The sequence below is a fragment of the Triturus cristatus genome, chromosome 3_2, assembly GCF_964204655.1.
Source record: "Triturus cristatus chromosome 3_2, aTriCri1.1, whole genome shotgun sequence".
Classification (NCBI taxonomy): domain Eukaryota; kingdom Metazoa; phylum Chordata; class Amphibia; order Caudata; family Salamandridae; genus Triturus; species Triturus cristatus.
Window position 1 is genome coordinate 695604924 of NC_140584.1, and position 19359 is coordinate 695624282.

The window sequence follows — 19359 nt, forward strand, 5'->3', positions numbered from 1 at the left end:
CGCACATGCAGGCAAGCCATTATTGCGGCATTGAACCCAGAACTTACACAGCTTAACATCAAGGTAGTAAAGTTGATGGAAATTTTCGAAGCCATAACACAAGCCATAGGGGAGAAGAAGAGGTCACATACAAGCTTGAGAATGACGAGCACGATCAATGACATTGGACATCAGTCCAGCATGCCCTATAACAGCTGAACATTGCCAGATGAGCGTATAGGTTTGCAACACCATATTATGGCCAAAGGCTGCCATGCCCACCAGCATCACTGATACTTGCCGCTATTACAAAGCTTCTGCCCTTGACCACACTGACACTTAATTTCCAAGAAATGCAATTAATTTATTTTAATTTCCAAGGAATTATATATTTTGTTTTAAGTATTTAAAGTAATGCACAGGCATTCCTGTACATTTACATACATTTAATGTTCAAGAAATACACTTTCACTTTTGGTAGGGTTTGTAAACAGAAATGTAAAAGTAATTGTTTCATATTTAATCATAGATATTTTGCAGAATTAAAAAATGTTATAGCTATTTTCTCATGCTGTTGTGTGTCATGGTTTTAACTAACTGTGCACTTTGATAATAAATTTGAATTTGCATAAAATCTTTGTCTGCACTTGTTAACATAATTTCAGCCACCTCCAGGTTACTCCTACATTGTTTCTGAATAATGCAGTTAGCAAAACAGAGAATGTAACAAACAGGATTGCTTTTTAATGTACTTTACAAAATAGTGCGCTTCTAACAACATTTATGTAGAGTAGACAAATATAAGCTTGAACTGCACTGTGGTACTCCGACGTCCGGGAGCAACTATCTGCCTTGTTTAAATGTTAAGAGCTTGTCTGTTCTCTTGGGGGCCTACAGATTTACGAGTGACAATGCAAATGTAATAAGTATGAGGACTAAGGACTCTTTCTAGAGGAACATCTGTTTTCTGCTTGCTGCTGTAGTCGAAGCTCTCAATATTTGAAATTGTTTATGGGTGAGAACTAACTAGCATATTGGATGACATCACAGAAAGTGATGTTGCACATACCTTGACATCAGTGACAACAAAGCAAATTACTTCTATCAAGTTGCAAAGTAAAATAAATGTTCAATAAAACCGTACCCCGGAACATCACTAAAGTAGAGGAATGGCTGAGAAACGTCATGGAGCAGCATCTGATATCCACTCAAACAGGAGTCTTTCCAAAGGAGGGTGTTGCTTTCTAAAGCTTCAGCCACTCACAGGGGGTCGGATCAGAGGTGGATTTAGAAATCTGGACCTGCACGTGTGAGCTGAGGATTGCTGTGAGTGACAGCTCATCCAGACCTCTAAATGTGTCAGTCTCAGTCGCAATCTGTGAAGTTCTAACATTCTCCGCTTTCAAATGACAATTAATGTAGCAGAAGAGACCACAACAATGACCAATTTGGCGGGGCACTCGAGGGGGCGCCTGAATGTTTTTTTTTTATTGCAGAAGCCTCTGTGACTGAAGCTCCAACATTTGTTGATTTTAACACGTACTTTCCAAAGGTTACATAGATTACTGTTGTTTACTGTGAAATACTAAGTGCTTACAAACTAAAGTCACAAGTACTGCTGCAAGATATTTATGTAGTGTTACGAGTCTTGCATTTAAAAACACTAATAAAGTAATAATGGGTACACTGAAACCTATTACTTTTTGTTTCGTTTTTATGTTTTTGGTGAATTTATCTTTCAGGTCCTTTTATAATTGCATGAGTGCTTTGTCACTCACATTTGATTGCCTTCTATTTGTCTGCTTCACTTGTTTTATTTAGTCTGTCCAGCTTGAGTTTGTCCCTCCCAAGAGCACCCTACTCGTTTTCTGTAAACACACCTTCAAATCTTGTGCTTGTAACATTTGCTGTGAGTTAAAAGGCAGAGGACGAATGTCAAGCTCGGTCTTCCGAGGGACCTTGGTGTTTACTTTTATTTGTCTGACTTCAAAGTGAGAGCCTTTATGTGACGATCCTGCTGAGTAGCCATGTGAGAGAAGAGGGTGTAGAGTGTTATTTTTTCTAGCACACAACGAAAATGAACTGTGCTGATATTTCAGAATATATCAGAATTGCAAAAGTACAAATTAAGCACATTTCTTTTTGTAATTCTGAAGTGCGGTGGGAAACAAAATGTGAATATGTTATTGATACGTTTCAATACATTTCTCTTGACGCAACCTGTATAATTTTGTCTGAAACCATTTCACCAATTTGACTTCCCACTATTTACAGCACTGGGCCACTTTCACCGTTGCATATGTATTCTTACTATCTAATGAGTGAAATGATCTGATAAAGTCCACTGCCATTTTCTATCAGTGTTTTCCTGGTAACATAGGGCATTGCTGCACACAAGATGCACTGTTCAGCAGCATCATCAGTTTGAATGTCCATACCAGGTCACTAGCATTCAGAGGGAATTCTACCTGAAGTCATTGCCTAGCCTAAATGTTCCCTAGGACCTAAATCTACCATTCCCACCTTTGGATGGAGTAACACATTTATTTCTTTACATTATCAGGTCCTACTTCATAGATCATTTTTTGAAGATTTTAACAAAAATCTCGACCTCAGTAGAAATAAACCTCTCTTGTGTCCAACTTTGGACAATGTTTGTCTTAATAATTTTGTAATCTTCATCCAGATCTATTACTTCGAACCATTCTTCTTCCAACACTCCAGACAAACTCATCACATTTAGACTAGTAACCTCGACAAGTAATCTGCTCTCTTATTCTTTTCTTCTTGAATATTCATCACATCAACGTTGTATGGCAACAATTTAGACCCTAACCTGATAATCCTTCATTTAGGATCTTTTTTTTTTAATACTTTATTTATACAGTTTCCAATAAACATGCACAACTTCAACATAAGCGTACATTACAAGGAGCAAAAGGGCAATACAGTATACACAGCGTTGACAGTGACCCATAATCATCATATTAGACCGGACGGGTCCAGAATAAAGTTCCATCTCTGTATTCACAAATTGGGGGGAGTAGGCATGACAATATTAAGGCAGTACAGACTTTCTGAACCTTGACTTGCGAGGCGAACCAAGGTGTCCCCATCGGCAGCAGCAGACCATACCCTCCACCATAATTCACGAGTCCATAACCTTATGAAGAGAACTACTATGGCACAATTAATGAGAATACATTTCCAACCCAGACCCCACAGCTTCAGGAGTACTAAGTTCGAGGCATGTGGGCTGCTGAATTCATATCTGTGCATAGATCGCCGCCTAGTGTTGGCTCCGGATGATTGCACATTGTTGTCCTGGAAGAGTCTTCGAAGTATCACGAGATAGGTGGCTCCTCCCCTGGACTACAGTGCGCATGGGCATCCTCTCCATCCTCGGATTGTTTTTTTCCGCCATTGGGTTCGGATGTGCTTATCTTAGCTCAAGCCTTTAGGTATCGTCGGTATTGTTTGCGTTCGGTATCGACAAATTATTATACTTGTTCTCGGACTTATTCACCCTTCTCGGACCGCGTTTCGGTCCAAACATCGATCGACGTTCAAGGATGGAATTGAGGACTCCCTTCAAGAGATGTCCTTTATGTCATGCGAAATATCCACACATCGATGTCCATCCGGTGTGTAACAAATGCTTATCACCGGATCACGATGAGTCCAGGTGTATGGCCTGCGCCCGGTTCCGGTCAAAGAAGACACTTCGGAATCGACGGGCGGCTAGATTGGAGGCCAAACAATCGGCGCCTAACCCGGTTAACATCTTCAGCACCGAGGATGAAGAAGTCGAGAGCGTCGAAGACATAGACTCGAGCCATGCTTCGGAGCATGAATCTCAATATGACGACGAAGATGAGGAGATCTTTGAGGACGAAGACGTCGTCGACGAGGTAGGAGACGACGATGAGGCCCTTGGGGCCGAGGAAGATAGCTCGGGCGAGGAGCTAGGCCAATCCGTCGATGCGGAGGCCGAGGGAGACAGTCTTGATAAGGCTCAGGTCGAGGGATCGCCTGCGGGCCTTACCCAAGATCAGTCGGATCGTTCTACAGCCCCACCTGAAGGCCCGGCTTCGAACATTTCAAAGGAGCCAGAAATATAAAAAAAGACTGGATTCGATTCCGTGAAATCGAAACCAAAACCAGCACCGGTCAAATCGAAACCGAAAGTGCAACTGGTTCATGTCGGATCGAAGGCATCGAAGCCCTCCAATCCGTCGACACAGAAGAAGGACATCGGAACCGACCAAAGAAAGAAGGACTTCGGTACCGAGAAACCAAAAAAGGGCTTCGGCACCGAGACACAGAAGAAGGCCCTCGGTCCCGAGAAGACGCAACGGCCTATAGCACCGAAGGTTGGGGCACCAACCACCAAGGTCAAGGTAGTCGATCCGACTATGTCAACACCGAAGAGTGCGGCGCCTGCCAAAATATCGGATCCACAGGGCGTCGATCCCAAACTTCGGATCGAACACCCGAAGGCTGTGAAGAAACCGGAGACCGCGTCGAGGCCTGTCTCCAAAGAGCCTATCGGTTCCAAAGCACCGTCTGCATTCACGTTGCAACAGGTGTCGGAGTCCCTGCAGCGCATCAGGGAACGGGCAACCCTCGAACCAAAGACGGGTCCCGAACCACACAAGGTCGCCAAGGCTCACTCGGCGCCGGCACCGATCAAGTTTGGATTGCCGCCACCAGGGGCACCGAAGATGTTCGAACTTAGGAAGAGTGTCGAACAGCCACGAACAGTGTCCACGGAAAGAACCGATGTCGAAGACTCGCAGGACCGGTTTATCGACGCCGACACTGGTAGGCTGTTGTTCCGCAAGCGGAGAATTGTTCCAGAAAAGGTTTGGACTCATACAAGATTCCACTAAAAAGGAAACTGCCGTCAGGTTCGACGCCAGTGCTTGTAAAAACATTCCAAACCTATCATCAGGAACCACCATCCTTTTCTCCTACACACTCGGAGGCGGATCCAGGAGAGGGCTATATTGAGGATGATACCACTTATCCTGTAGATAATGACCCTGATGACCAACAGCAAGACCAAGATCAAGCATGGGGAGACCCTAATGACCCAGGTGACCCACAAGATGCTGCTGACACTCATCTTTATAATATCAAACCATCTCCCACTGAAGATACTGCTGCTTTTAACGCCCTCATTGAAAGGGCAGCTGCCAATCACGGAGTGGAACTTCATTCTGACTCTGTGGAGGAGGATTTCTTGGTGGACACGTTCTCCACATCAGAAAGAACGGTCAAGACTCTACCAATGTTAAAAGGAGTTCTTAAACATGCTAAGGACATCTTTAAGGAGACGACCAGGGCACGGGTATTGAACCCGAGAATAGAGAAGAAATACAAACCAGCCCCCGGAGACCCAATGTACATTAAGGGTCAATTGCCGTTGGACTCCATGGTAGTTTCTAATGCTCGCAAAAGAGCTAACTCGCAGACTACAGGTGATGCTCCTCCTCCAGACAAGGAGTCCAAAGTGCTAGAAACATCAGGCAAAAGAGTGGCAGCACAAGCAGCAAACATCTGGCGCATTGCCAACACTCAGGCACTCCTGGCCCGATTCGACAGGTCACACTACGATACACTAGAAACACTGCTAGAACACCTATCAGATGACTACAAAGATGGAGCGGAGCTCCTCATCAGAGAGGGGCAACTCATTACAAATGCGTCCATCAAATGCGCACTAGATGCAGCTGACACTGCAGCAAGGGCAATCAACACTAGTGTGATGTTGAGGAGGCACGCATGGCTAAGAATATCAGGCTTCAAACCTGAGATTCAAAATAATATCTTGAATCAACCAGTCAACCCAGACTTTTTATTTGGCCCCGAGGTTGACACTACACTGGAAAAGATTAAAAAGGACACTGAAACTGCGAAATCTATGGGGGCTCTACAGTCGCATCAGTTTCGGAGTGGCTCCTTTTGTCGCCCCGGAAATAGAGGAGCAGCTAGAGGTCAGGGGTCCCAGCAGCAGTACAGTAAAGGAGGTACCCAGAGTACCTATAATAAAAACAATAGGAGTGGATATCGTGGATCCAGTACCAAAGGCAGAGGACGAGGACACAACAACACCAGGTCCTCTGCCAATAACAAACAGTGACGTCTTGTCGCTGCCCCCCGCCCACATAACACCGGTCGGGGGGAGACTCCATCACCACAGACAGGTGGGTCAGAGAAATTGTCCAGTACGGTTATTGTCTGGAAATAACATCCAATCCACCCAATATACCACCAAGACACCGTCCTATGTCCGCAGAGCACTTGACATTATTGCAGCAAGAAGTACTAAGTATGCTGCAAAAAGGAGCCATACAGCTCGTGCCTGTAGAACAGCGAGGGTCAGGGGTGTACTCTCTGTACTTCTTAATCCCAAAAAAGGACGGGTCTCTCCGACCTATACTGGACCTCAGACCTCTCAACCAATACATTCTGTCAGAGCATTTTCATATGCTCACCCTCCAGCAGGTTCTGCCGTTACTCAGTCAGGGAGACTTCCTAGCAACACTAGATTTGAAGGATGCGTATTTCCACATACCCATACACCCCTCACACAAAAAATATCTCAGGTTCACTCTTCAGGATCAGCATTATCAGTTCAAAGTACTCCCTTTCGGAGTAACAACGGCGCCCAGAGTCTTTACCAAGTGCCTCGCGACAGTGGCTGCACACTTAAGGAGACAGCACATTCACGTCTTCCCTTACCTGGACGACTGGCTTGTTCAGGCAAAGTCAGCCCAGCAGTGTGCCAGCCACATATCCCACACCATTCACCTTCTTCACAGTCTAGGATTCTCACTGAATTATCCAAAATCACATCTCCAACCCGCCCACGTACGGCAGTACCTGGGCGCGACAATAGACACTCTGGCTGCCAAAGCTCAGCCAAATTTAGCGAGAATCAACAGCATGCAACTGCTGATAAAAAAGTTCAGACCACAACACTCCCTTCCAGCACGAGTGTTCATGCAGTTGATAGGCATGATGGCCTCCTGCATCTTCATAGTCCCGCACGCGAGACTACATATGCGCCCGCTTCAGGAGTGCTTGGCACGTCAATGAAATCAGACTCGAGGACAGTTGAAAGACCTAGTGTTGGTGAGCGGTCGGGCATACAACTCTCTGCATTGGTGGAATCCACAAAACCTTTGCAAGGGCCGACCGTTCCAAGAGCCTGTTCCACAAATAGTACTGACGGCGGACGCGTCTCTCCAGGGATGGGGAGCCCATGTACTCAATTACACAGTGCAGGGACTATGGACGACACAGCAACAGAAAATGCACATCAACCTTCTGGAACTGATGGCTATCTTCCTGGCGATGAATGCATTCAAAGTACACTTGTGCAACAAAGTCGTGTTGATCCGGACGGACAACATGACTGCCATGTACTACATACAGAAGCAGGGAGGAACACACTCTCCACAGTTGTCTCATCTGGCTCAGAGCATGTGGAGGTGGGCCATTCAGAGGAACATGTTCCTCATGGCAGAACACCTCCCGGGCAAGGACAACCAAATGGCGGATCTGCTCAGCAGACACAGCCACCAAATACACGAGTGGGAGCTACATCCATCAGTACTCCAACCGTACTTCCAGCAGTGGGGTCATCCAGAGATAGACCTATTCGCCACAAGGGAAAACGCAAAATGCCAAAGCTTTGCCGCCAGGTTTCCGCATCCACAATCGCAGGGCAATGCGATATGGATGAACTGGTCAGGCAGATTTGCGTACGCTTTTCCCCCAGCGCCGTTAATACCGCTAGTGGCACGCAAACTACGGCAACACTCAATGACACTCATCCTGGTTGCTCCAATGTGGGCACGCCAGCCATGGTACACCACGTTACTAGAACTGTCTGTGGTGCCGCCTCAAAGACTGCGGCTAACGCCCAAACTTTTAACACAGAACCATGGCGAAATTCAGCACCCAGATCCGCAACAGCTGAACCTGGCGATCTGGCTCCTGAAGTCTTAGAGTTTGGCTACCTGAACCGGCCTCCAGAATGTATGAATATCATCAAGGAGGCCAGGAGACCCACGACCAGAGCTTCCTATGCGGCTAAATGGAAAAGATTTGTTATTTACTGTAAAAACAATGACATTAATCCGCTAGATGCATCCATTCAGAACATCATCTGTTACCTGTTACACTTATACCGATGCAATCTGGCGTACAACTCCATCCGTATACATCTGACCGCAATAGCGGCCTATCTTCAGAACAGGCAGCACCTCTCTTTATTCAAAGTGCCTGTCATCAAAGCCTTCTTAGAGGGACTCAAAAGAGTGATTCCTCCAACTCACCCACCGGCACCGGTGTGGAACCTGCATGTGGTCCTCACCAGAGTGATGGGTCCACCTTTTGAACCTTTACATTCATGTGAGATTCAATTCCTCACCTGGAATGTGGCCTTCTTAGTGGCAATCACTTCGTTGAGAAGAGTTAGTGAACTCCAGGCACTAACCATTCAAGAGCCATTCATACAGGTTCACGCAAACAGGGTTGTACTACGTACCAACCCCAAATTCATGCCCAAAGTGATATCGCAGTTCCACATGAATCAAACTATTGAACTACCTGTTTTCTTTCCAAATCCAGAAAATGTCGCAGAGAGAATGCTCCATACACTAGATGTAAAGAGGGCCCTCATGTACTATATAGACAGAACAAAGGATTTTAGGAAAACAAAACAACTGTTCGTTGCCTTTTCTCCACAACACAAGGGCAACGCCATTTCCAAAGCAGGGCTAGCCAGATGGATCGTTAAATGTATTTAAATTTGCTATGACAAAGCTAAACGCACATTAACGATTCCCCCAAGAGCCCACTCAACACGAAAGTTAGGGGCGTCCATGGCTTTCCTAGGGAATATTTCTTTAGAGGAAATATGTAGAGCAGCCACATGGTCCACTATACATACATTTACAAAACACTACTGTGTAGATGTACATTCCAAACAGCAGGCAGCTGTAGGACAGCCTGTTCTCAAGACCCTTTTTCAGACTGCTACAGCTGGCACGGGCAGCCGCCTCTAATGGAGGGACTGCTATATAATCTATGCACAGATATGAATTCAGAAGCCCACATGCCTCGAACTGAATATGCTACTTACCAGTATGCATCTGTTCTTGGCATGTAGGGCTGCTGACATTCATATCGCCCACCCTCCTCCCCGGCGCCTGTAGCGGCTGCAGCACTCAGAATTACTGTATAGCATGGTCATCACTTACTGTATCTACTCCATCACTGCCACAATGGTGAAAAACAATCTGAGGATGGAGAGGATGCCCATGCGCACTGTAGTCCAGGGGAGGAGCCACCTATCTCGTAATACTTCGAAGACTCTTCCAGGACAACAATGTGCAATCATCCGGACCCAACACTAGGCGGCGATCTATGCACAGATATGAATGTCAGCAGCCCTACATGCCAAGAACAGATGCATACTGGTAAGTAGCATATTCAATTCCACCCCGTGGTCTCCACGAAATTATGTTGCAGATCCTATAGTGGCGGCGACGGTGGCAGAGGTATTTTCAAGAGGGTGGGCAAGAAGATGGCTTTTTAGGGGTTCCCAAATATCAGCGGGCCTAGAGGCAGTAGGCAGAAGCTCTGAGTAACTGAGCAACGTGTCCTGACAATGTAACATATCCTGTATCCATTCTTTAAACTTTGGAGCTCTGCCCCTCCCCCACCGACAAGCCACCCGCCTCTTCGCCAATATGAGAGCGATAGTTATGAATCTGCGGTAATGTCTCCTTATTGGTTTGGTATATCCCAATAGCGCCTGAAGTGGAGACGGAGTTAGTGGGGTATCAATCATCTCAGAAAGGGCCGAGTATACCAGCAGCCAGTATCTCGCAATGTCAGGGCATTCCCAAGCCAAATGCAAAAAATACGCTGTTGGCGCGCGACAGCGCACGCAGAGGTCATCCACTCGGAGACCGAATCTGTGCAGTTGAGCGGGGGTGCAATAAAGTCTATGAAGGAATTTATAGTGAATAATCCTGAATCTACTGCTGGATGAGATCTGCTCAGTTTGCTGACAGCAAAAAATCCAAAATGCGTCTTCTATGAGTGTGCCCAGCTCTTCCTCCCACCTAGTGCGCGCTCTGCAAGGCCCAAAGTCGAGTGAGGTGTGCATTGAGTGATATAGTTTAGAGACCGCGTGTGCTGGAGAATCAGCTTTTAGGAGCTGATGCAGTGGATCCAAAGTGGGTGGTTCGTCAGGAACCATCTCAGTCGCCGTCTGAATCCCACTGCGTAGACGGATATATAGAAATGTGTCCATTGAGGTAGGTGTCCGGTCCCCAAACATATGCGCCAAGGAGCGAAATCGGCCCCCGTGATAAAGGTCCCCCCATGTCTTAATTTTAAGTTTGGTCATAACATTTTTAAACAATTGTTCCTGCAGCAGGGGCATTGAAGGGTGATACGCTAGTGGGAGCAATGGGGAATAGGCAAGTGTCGTCTGGGCTTTTTGCGCAATATAACGCCAAGCTAGTATGGAGCAGGAAACAGGAGTGTGATATGCAGCTTGTGTCTCAGGTTTACTAAATAATGCCCCTTCAAGCGGAACGGGATCCGCCAGCCAGTGTTCGACTGCCACCTGGGGCATAAAGGGGGGGGATGAATCCAGTAATAGACGAAGTGGGCCTGTGCGCTGTGATAATATAGCTCAAAATCCGGTAAATCAATACCTCCCTGGACAAATGGGCGGGTCAGGGTATCCCAACTCAACCGAGGGCGCTTACCTCCCCATACCAGCCGGATGAGCTCAGTACGCAAGGTTTTGAAAAAGGGCTTGCCCGGGTGATAAGAGATATTTAAAAACAGATAAAGGAGTTTCGGGAGAATGACCATCTTAATGAGAAACGCTCGTCCCGCCATGGAGAGAGGGAGCGTGATCCACCTTGTCACACAAGTCTGGATATGGTCCATTGCACGTCCATAGTTTAGTCGCATGAATTCCTCTCGGTCCCGAGAGATCATTATTCCTAGATACCTGACTTCACTGTCGCACCACCGCAATGGGTAATCCAGGGGGAAGGGGTGCGCCGCCTCAGTAAGAGGGAGTATAGTAGATTTACCCCAGTTAATATGAATACCAGACAGTACAGCGAATCAAATGAATTCCCTCAATAGGGGATTAAGATTGGTGGATGGATCTCTTACGTATAGCGTAATGTCATCCGCGTAAAGGGATATCAGGACTTGTCTCTGGAAGCAGCGCAGAGTCTTATCCCGGTGGTGCTGACGGAGCCTGGCCGCCAGAGGTTCCATGGCCAGGGCAAATAAAAGGGGAGACAAGGTGCAACCCTGACGAGTGCCTCGTGTTATCGAAAAGGCCTTGGATATCCTGCCGTTAACACTCACCCTGGCTTCTGGTTTGTGATAAAGGATTGTGATCCACCTCAGAAATCCTATGGGCAGCCCCATATTGCATAGTATACAAAGAAGGTAGTCCCACTCCAGTGAGTCAAAGGCTTTGGTGGCGTCTAGAGAGACTGCCACCATTGGTAATCCAGGGTCGACATTTTGCAAGATCGAGAAGAGGGTACGCAGGTTATGTGAGGTAGCTCTGCCGGGAATAAATCCCGCCTGGTCGGATAACACCAATCCCTCTATCAATAACTTCAGGCGATTAGCCAGAACCTTAGTCAAGATCTTAGCATCGCAGTTAATTAGGGAGAGGGGACGATAGGAGTCGCAGGACTGAGGCGGCTTACCCGGCTTTAGCAGGGAGGTGATTAGGGCCTCCTGCATCGACGGTGGGAGTGTCTTCATTTAGGATCTTTTATTAGATTTACATTCAGTATGTATTCCAATACTATGATTTGTCACCAAAACAGGCGTATTTAAATTTCTTCGTAGCCCGTCAACAAACCAGTAGTAACTCTTCCCCTTTGACAAAGCACTGTCTTTCTGCTTGCCTTGAAGTTCTTGAGTCAAACCCCACACAGTCTTCTCACATTGACATTGTGTGCGAAAACTCACCAGTGCTACAGCTGCTGGTAACTACTGTAATTAAATAGATTAATCCTTTGGGTCAAAATCCTTCAGAAGGTTCCCTGAGACAACATTTTCTTTTAACGATTTAAGGTCCTGCAGAGAAACTTCACAGATTGCCACACGGTCACTTTTCCATGGGCCACTAAAAATCTGCTCAGTTAAGCAGCACAGTTGGTATCTACGGCATTTGTAAATGCATCTCACAGTGGACAGACTGGGAAGGCAAAGTTCAAAATAGTATTTTTATCGTGCACTCAAAAATTAATGTATTTGTCTTCTATTTTCAGCCGTGAGAGGGCGCTGAAGAGATGTTGAAGGTTTCTTTCCGCTTTAACGCAGAGCAGTTTATTTGCTTCCCAGATTTTAAAACCTTTATCTGTTTCATGGTTCAAACGCCCAGTCATTCTCCCCACCTGCACAGCTCCAAATGAGAGTGACATGCCATACCAGAGAGACAAGCTTAGCAGACGTTTCCCAAAACCTCTCACACGGAAGAGATGACATTAAGAACTTGAGTAGCAGTAAGCTCGGAAAAGGTAGTCCTGACTCATGATACTGCCCAAATGACGGTGACCAGTAGCGTGCGAGTCAGAGTCGGCTCTGGGCCCCAGCTGTTGTCGCTGTACCTGGGCGTTCATCATGGCCAATCGTCTGTAAAAACAAGTTTATGTCCAGACAAGTAGACTGAAGAAACTAGCATTAGGAATGCAATAGGTCTCGCATTTACAAGAGTTTGAGCTATTGGCATTGTAAATGACAATACCTTTTATGTATGTGTTGTTTTTAAAACAGATAATTAAAAGGCATTGTCATTTACAATGCCAATAGCTTAAATTTTCGCAAATGCGACACCTATTGCATTCGAAATGCCAGCGCCTGTGCTAAAAATTTAAAATAAATAAATAAATAAGAGAATGTGTCGACAAAGCTATTTGAGAAAATAGTGCTTAGAGGCTGTAATTAAAGCCTACTGAGTAACAACACACGTAACAGGGGGTGTCGCCATAGGAGGTTACAAAGTGAGACATGGCGGTACTAAGGAGGGACTACTAAGCCTATTGACCAATGAACAGCCACAGTTTCCTGCAGAAACTGACACAAGCCAATGAAAACTATGGGCGAAGAGTGGGTGGAGCTTCAAGTCCCTACCTGAATACAACATGCCTCGCAGAGCAGCACATTCGCTGCCCAGGCTCGACCTAAAAACAACTATCACAGGTTCTGGGGCAGTTTTTCCATGCACTTCACTAAGTCAGGCTCATACTCAAGTGCTGACGAAATAATGTACTTTCGAAGCAGCAGAACAGTGCCATAATTACATAAAGATTCACACATTACCATCTCACTCTGGCACTGCAGGGAACTACTTTGTGTGTGTATGTGCTTGGTGTGGAAGGGTAGAATGCCGTTGCTCACTGTGAAGTTAGCCAGCGACATGAGTGGGCTGATCCATTGCTTCATGCTCTTAGCTGTAGTGAAGGGGTTTAAAATGTAAATGACACAACAAGAGATACTCTGCCCTAAAAATAAATTTTCAGCCTTACTCGTATCTCTCTCCTACAAATGAATGCTTTGTAACTGCATAAGTTCTGGCAAGGAATCGTGCTCCCATTTTAGCCATCTGGTCATACCCTTAGTCAATAGAATATGTGAAATAGGTCACAATGTTTATTTTGCAATTAATTATTTATGTAACAAAGCTAATAATCTGTAAGTGAAGTAGGCTTATTGAAATCAATTTCATAAATTCAAACAGTTCAGGTTTTGCGAGCAGGGATTTCTTCTCTCATGGCACTAGGCTCCTTAAAGGACATAGCCAAAGGTTTGGGGCCATGTGGTAAATCCTCTTTCTGCAGTAAAGAGAAGACAGCAGTAACTCAGTCTGTCTCATCTTGGGTATCTTCCTCTTGCTCACGTCTGTATATGGGTGAAAGTGGGATGGATTTATGAAAGTCCCGCCCTTCCTTCTCCACATACTTTGGGCATTTACCCTGATTGTCTCTCTGGGCCGCCCTTCGATTTCTATTGCTTATTTGGTTGCTGTCTCTCCACCCAGGCACTCCTTCTTTATAACCATGGCCTTGCCCATCTTTCCTCAAGTCCCTGCTCCATGGTGTCCTGTGAGCTCGATTTTCCCTCAGTCTTGGTTAAGTGTTTTTCCTTGTTGCCTTCTGTTATTTGGAACCATTTCGTAATATATGTCCCATATTCTAGCCCTTCTGTTCCAAACATAGTCAGCAACCCACCCATAGGTAGACCCTTGTATTCAGTTCCTTGTGAAAGAAGACTGAGACAATTGGTTCCAGGCAAAGGAATACGTTCCAATAGGAACACGGGCACTCACACACCCGAATGGGTGTCATGCTTCATCATTTGGCTAGCTCCTCGTCGGGCTGCTTCTGCAATGCCCGATGGGGACCCACAAAAGGGCTCTATGCTGGAGGGCTTTTTAATAGCCGTATGGTGAAGTGAGGGTGTGAGGGCTAAAAAATGTAGTGTAAAATGATGACAAAAGTGGATTAAAATAGGTGAGGTGATATTCGGGATCAGTCAATTTAATGAATGACGTCACTGGCCTAATTAAAAACATAATGGCTACCTTGGGATATAATGGTCCTAGATAGCCTAGTGAATTAATTGGTCAACATGTTTCTAGCGTGGTTTTGTCAGGAATGATCAAGTGGCGATTCTTCAGGACCTAGAAACTACCCTAAACTACACAGTGTCTGGTTTCTGTAAGTGTAAACACTCTAACTAATATAACGAGTCACTCAACCAATAGTGTGCTAAATATTGTACCTTAGATTCAATAAAATCATCCCCATTAGGGTATTAGTTTTGGCCCCATGACTAAAAAGCAGGGAAAACGCCAATTAGTGTCTAGGACGTGGCATGGCATCCACCTCTGTTTCCTTTAGGCCATCAAAGGGCCTGAAAGAAAAAGGAAGCAATTAGCCTGACTTAAAGGGTCCCTAAAAGGATGTGGTGGGGAGAAAAGAGGGGAGGAAGGGCAGGGGAGAGGGAAAAGAAAATCAGGGAGCGGGAAAAGGAGGGGTAAAGGACTGCAAAGGAGGGAAAAGATCAAGAGGAATAGAAGGGGAAGAGTGGGAAGGGATGGCCCTCTCACATTTCTTCCCACTCTTTTTCCCCTTCTTTTCCTCCTCTCTTACCCTCCAACCCCATTTTTTTCTCCCCACCATGTCTATTAAGGGACTCTTTAAGTTAGGCTTATCAGCTCCTTTTTCTTTCAGGCCCTTTGATGGCCCTTTCCAAGGTATCCTCCCCAGCAGGACGATCCTAAGTGTTGGTATCAATCCCTACCTAGTTACCAGGCAAGTCCTCATTTACCTCTAAATAATGCATGTAGGCCAATGCTAATTCAGTCAAGGACCCCAATGTTTTTCAAATTTCTCATAGATAGTAGGTGGTCAAACACCTTGTCTTGATGATGACCTCACACCTTTAGAGGTAGAAACACAGTCGACTATATACATACTGACTCCTTTTTTACTGTATAAAAATATCCAAAGGAGTCATACGTTGTGTTTTTCTGTTTGTTGATAGATGTTTTTTATTATACACTTATCACTGCGCGCTCTTTTCACTTAATTGTGAGCACTGGATCTATTTTGGTACTATTTGATTGTTAGACTTCAAACGTCCTGCAATAGAAAAAACTGAATGAATACATTAATTGCAGTTAAAAACATATTTTTATGTGCCTACTTTGTATAGTAACTAAATATTGGGTTAAAAAAGCCTCTACCTGAGTTGACATATAAGGCCATGTTGAGGAAGTACTTGTGAAAAATAAACAATGAGGAGAGGAAATGGGCATGCGAGAGCAACGGGCCATGACCAGAAACTAGATGTAGGAAGAGTATCTTTGGGATGATAATCCTAATATTTATAGAACTTCATAATAGATTTCTTTATCTTTCAGTTCGTTCGCTTGGTTCCATAGCGCTGAGAAAAGCTGAAAATATTGCCTTGAAATACCACTTCAATGTCTTCAGTGTTAACCTAAATGAAGAGCTAGTCGCATTTTATGGAGGTAGCCTACAGCGACAGACCAACTTTGTTCACCAGTGCATTAAAGCAATCTTGAGGCTATACAAGGTAAGATGTTTGTGTAAGAGATGCTCACAAAACTTCCTCCAGTTTGAACAAACATATTTATTGCAAATGTTGCATGTCTTTGTTGAGGAGGAATCGATGCACAGTTTTTTTGGTTCCCACTGATGCTTCCATCCTGCTTGTGATACTAGGCTGGCTGTGGCTATGATTGTGCAGTTGCCACCTGCTCATTTGTGGTGTAGCAGATCTAAAACCTTAAACGCCAGCAATTAAGGCCGTGAGATAACCTTAGCAATGTGCAGTTTATATGCATGTCTCTTCACAAGATAACTTGGTAATGGTGGTTGCAATGGTAGAATTTCCCTGGTCGAGAATATTAGGAATTCCTAAAACAGAGGTAATTTGTCATAAATATTGTAGATGTATACATGACCAGAGCGGTTAATCTGGCAGCCTGAAGAAAAAACTGTTGAGATGTAGGCAAGGAGTACCTTAAGGAGGGGAAGCCAAAAGCTTAGCAAAAGCCTGAGAGTTTTGCCTGATTCCTTTACCTTGTCAAGGGTAAAAAAAATCACCCTTCCTCCCACACGATCTAACTTGTTTCCAACTTAAAAAATTGTTATTGGTCAAACAGTGACATCTCATTACTTTCCCCTGCTGTGTGTGAGACATTTTTAAGCTCATACTTGGCACCATTATGTACCGATGGCATCTTCAGAGTTAGATATAGGCATATCCGCCTCCCTTTTGTGAAGAACCCTGGAATATCCTGGCTGCAGTAAGGGTTCCAGGACAACTGTTGCACCATGAGTGCCTTCTCTCTAAATGGCAAGACATGACCCATAGGACTATGGAAACAGGACAGCTTGTTCAGAGTATTGTAACACCAACCTTTACAAGACCTCTTTGATGCTCACTCACATAGTTTATTTGGGTGCTCCAAGTGGATACACACATGCAAGCAAGCAACCAGGACTCTGCGTTTGGGACATAGTCCTTCCATTTATTTAAGAGGTATGAACTACAAAGAACAAGATAGAAAATGTGTACTAGAGAAAAATTGCAAACAGGTTTTAGATCAGGGTGGATTATGGAATTAATCAGAGTGGTCTGCTGGCTTGTACTAGGGTACATCTAGTATCCAGGACCAGAGGAGGATAAAGTACACCCTTGCATGAACCTTGGGAGTCCTGCTTCATAGCAGGATAAGTCATAACTGTTATCACACCTTGACACCTTGGATGTTACACCTGCTTTCTGAATGCTTTCCACATATTAAAACACTCACTCAGCATTACACGAGTCTTCGGTGCTCTCCTGCTCACTACTTTGATTGTGTCAGTGATACTCGCCACATCCCTTAAAGGCAAATTCTAATTAGGAAACCCTTAGAATTGTCTGCAACACTCACATACACAAAAAACAGCAGTGCCAAAAAGAATCGCTTCTCAATGTTGAATGTTATTTTAGAAACCACAATATAAACACTTTGTTGCACTTCATTTGTGCCGCTAGTAACTGTGTGAGAACACATTGCGGATTTACAAGTATGATAGGATTGTGGAAAAGATAGCTATGCGGGGGTTCCATATGACAATACTACTCCACCCACAGCCGCCTGCTGGAGTCCGCCTCACCCCAAGCACTAGGGACTGTCTGTATGATCAGGACACCATTATCAATGAGTAAGCATAGACCTCAGTTCTGTGGTGTAATTGGTCACACATTTATGTTTAAATCAAAGTAGATTTTAAATGTAGTATGTTGAGAAAGAATATTTTTTTAATAGATGAGCTTAATAAGATATGATATTGCAGTGGATGTTGATACAGACTGTTATTTGGAAATGTACCCAGATATGTTGAAACTAACTTCTGAGACTTTACGTTTTCCTTTTAAGGGCAGAGACTTTGCACCCCGCAGTGTTGTATTGGTGGGGCATTCTATGGGTGGTCTTGTTGCAAGAGCATTGCTTGCCCTGAAGAATTTTAATCCTGAGCTGATTAACCTCATTGTAACACAAGCTACACCTCATGTTGCACCAGTGCTGCCTACAGACCAATATCTGATCGGTAAGTTAAGCTGCTGTTTATTCATTTTTTTAAACAAATCTTTATTTTACTAACAGCCACCAGTTACGTTTTACAATAATCAAACTAACAGCGGGCCACTACTCTGCTCAGTTCCCAGCGCTCCCATTTACAGCAGAACAAATAGTATCAAGTAGGGAATGGTGGGAGTGGGGCGAAGAAAAAAGGGGGAAGTGGGGAGAGTGAAGTAGATCATCATGACAACAGTATATACGAACCGTATGCCCCTATTTATATATGGACCCATACCAAATAGTTGCTAAGCATTGTGGCAGTGACAGATTCTAAACTTTCAAAATTCCAGAGCAAGTTATACAGAACCGCTTTAATCCAAAACCTAATGTAGTAATGTCTTCTCAGACCTGGCAGCAGACATTAAAGGAGTCAGAGTATAGTTCTAAATATAGTATTGTCTCCATATCCTAAGATAAAAGGTGGGGGGGAAGGTGTGTGTCAGCGTCAACCATTCAGGGTTTAACACAGTCTTACCTTGAATGAGCCCCAGATGCAGCAGTATGTTTCAATTTGGGCGTTTATTCTGCAAATTATCTTTTTATGGGGCCATGCAGAAGTGTTCTATAAGTCACTCCTCTTGGGTGTTAAAATGCACACATTTGCTATACGCTAGTGTGGAACATGAGCCCTGATATGCCCAGATTTCAGCCCAGCCGTGGTCTAGTATAGAACATCTCTGTAAGGTGGGTCATGGTTAACTTGACCACGCCTTTAGCATTTTGATTCATGGTGAAGATTCGTCTTGAATAGTTTAAGTGGCTTTCCCATAAATTGTTAACTTAAGTCCTGCCTCTCTGAAGCTCTGGTCACATAACAGTAGGGGGAAGGACTATCCTTCTCTGCATACTCACATGCCTTAAAATATTGCCAGTATGACTTTCTATCGGCTTCAGTAACTCTTGAGAATGTTTTAGAGGACAGATATGACATCTCTATATTGTCCCCCAGATCTTGAGATGGGACAGTATCGGAGACAAACATAAGTTTAAGATGAGGCTGCTATTGCTGTAGCTACTTCTCATATATGCTGACTTCTCTTTAGCGGGTAGGAACTAGTAATCCCTTTGTTGACCAGACTACCTATTTGAGGCCAAGAATTATCACAGAGAAGTGCAGATACATGCTGTAAAGGGTCAGTTCT

General features: G+C 44.7%; 1 protein-coding gene across 1 annotated transcript in view; it reads left to right on the forward strand.

The window, feature by feature from the left end:
* Positions 1 to 19359, forward strand: part of PGAP1 (post-GPI attachment to proteins inositol deacylase 1) — a 760293-nt gene that overhangs the window by 86189 nt on the left and 654745 nt on the right. Inside the window, exons 3-4 of the mRNA XM_085648756.1 lie at positions 15980 to 16155; positions 18014 to 18185. Coding sequence (XP_085504882.1) covers positions 15980 to 16155; positions 18014 to 18185 — 348 coding nt within the window. The remainder of the gene's footprint in view (positions 1 to 15979; positions 16156 to 18013; positions 18186 to 19359) is intronic.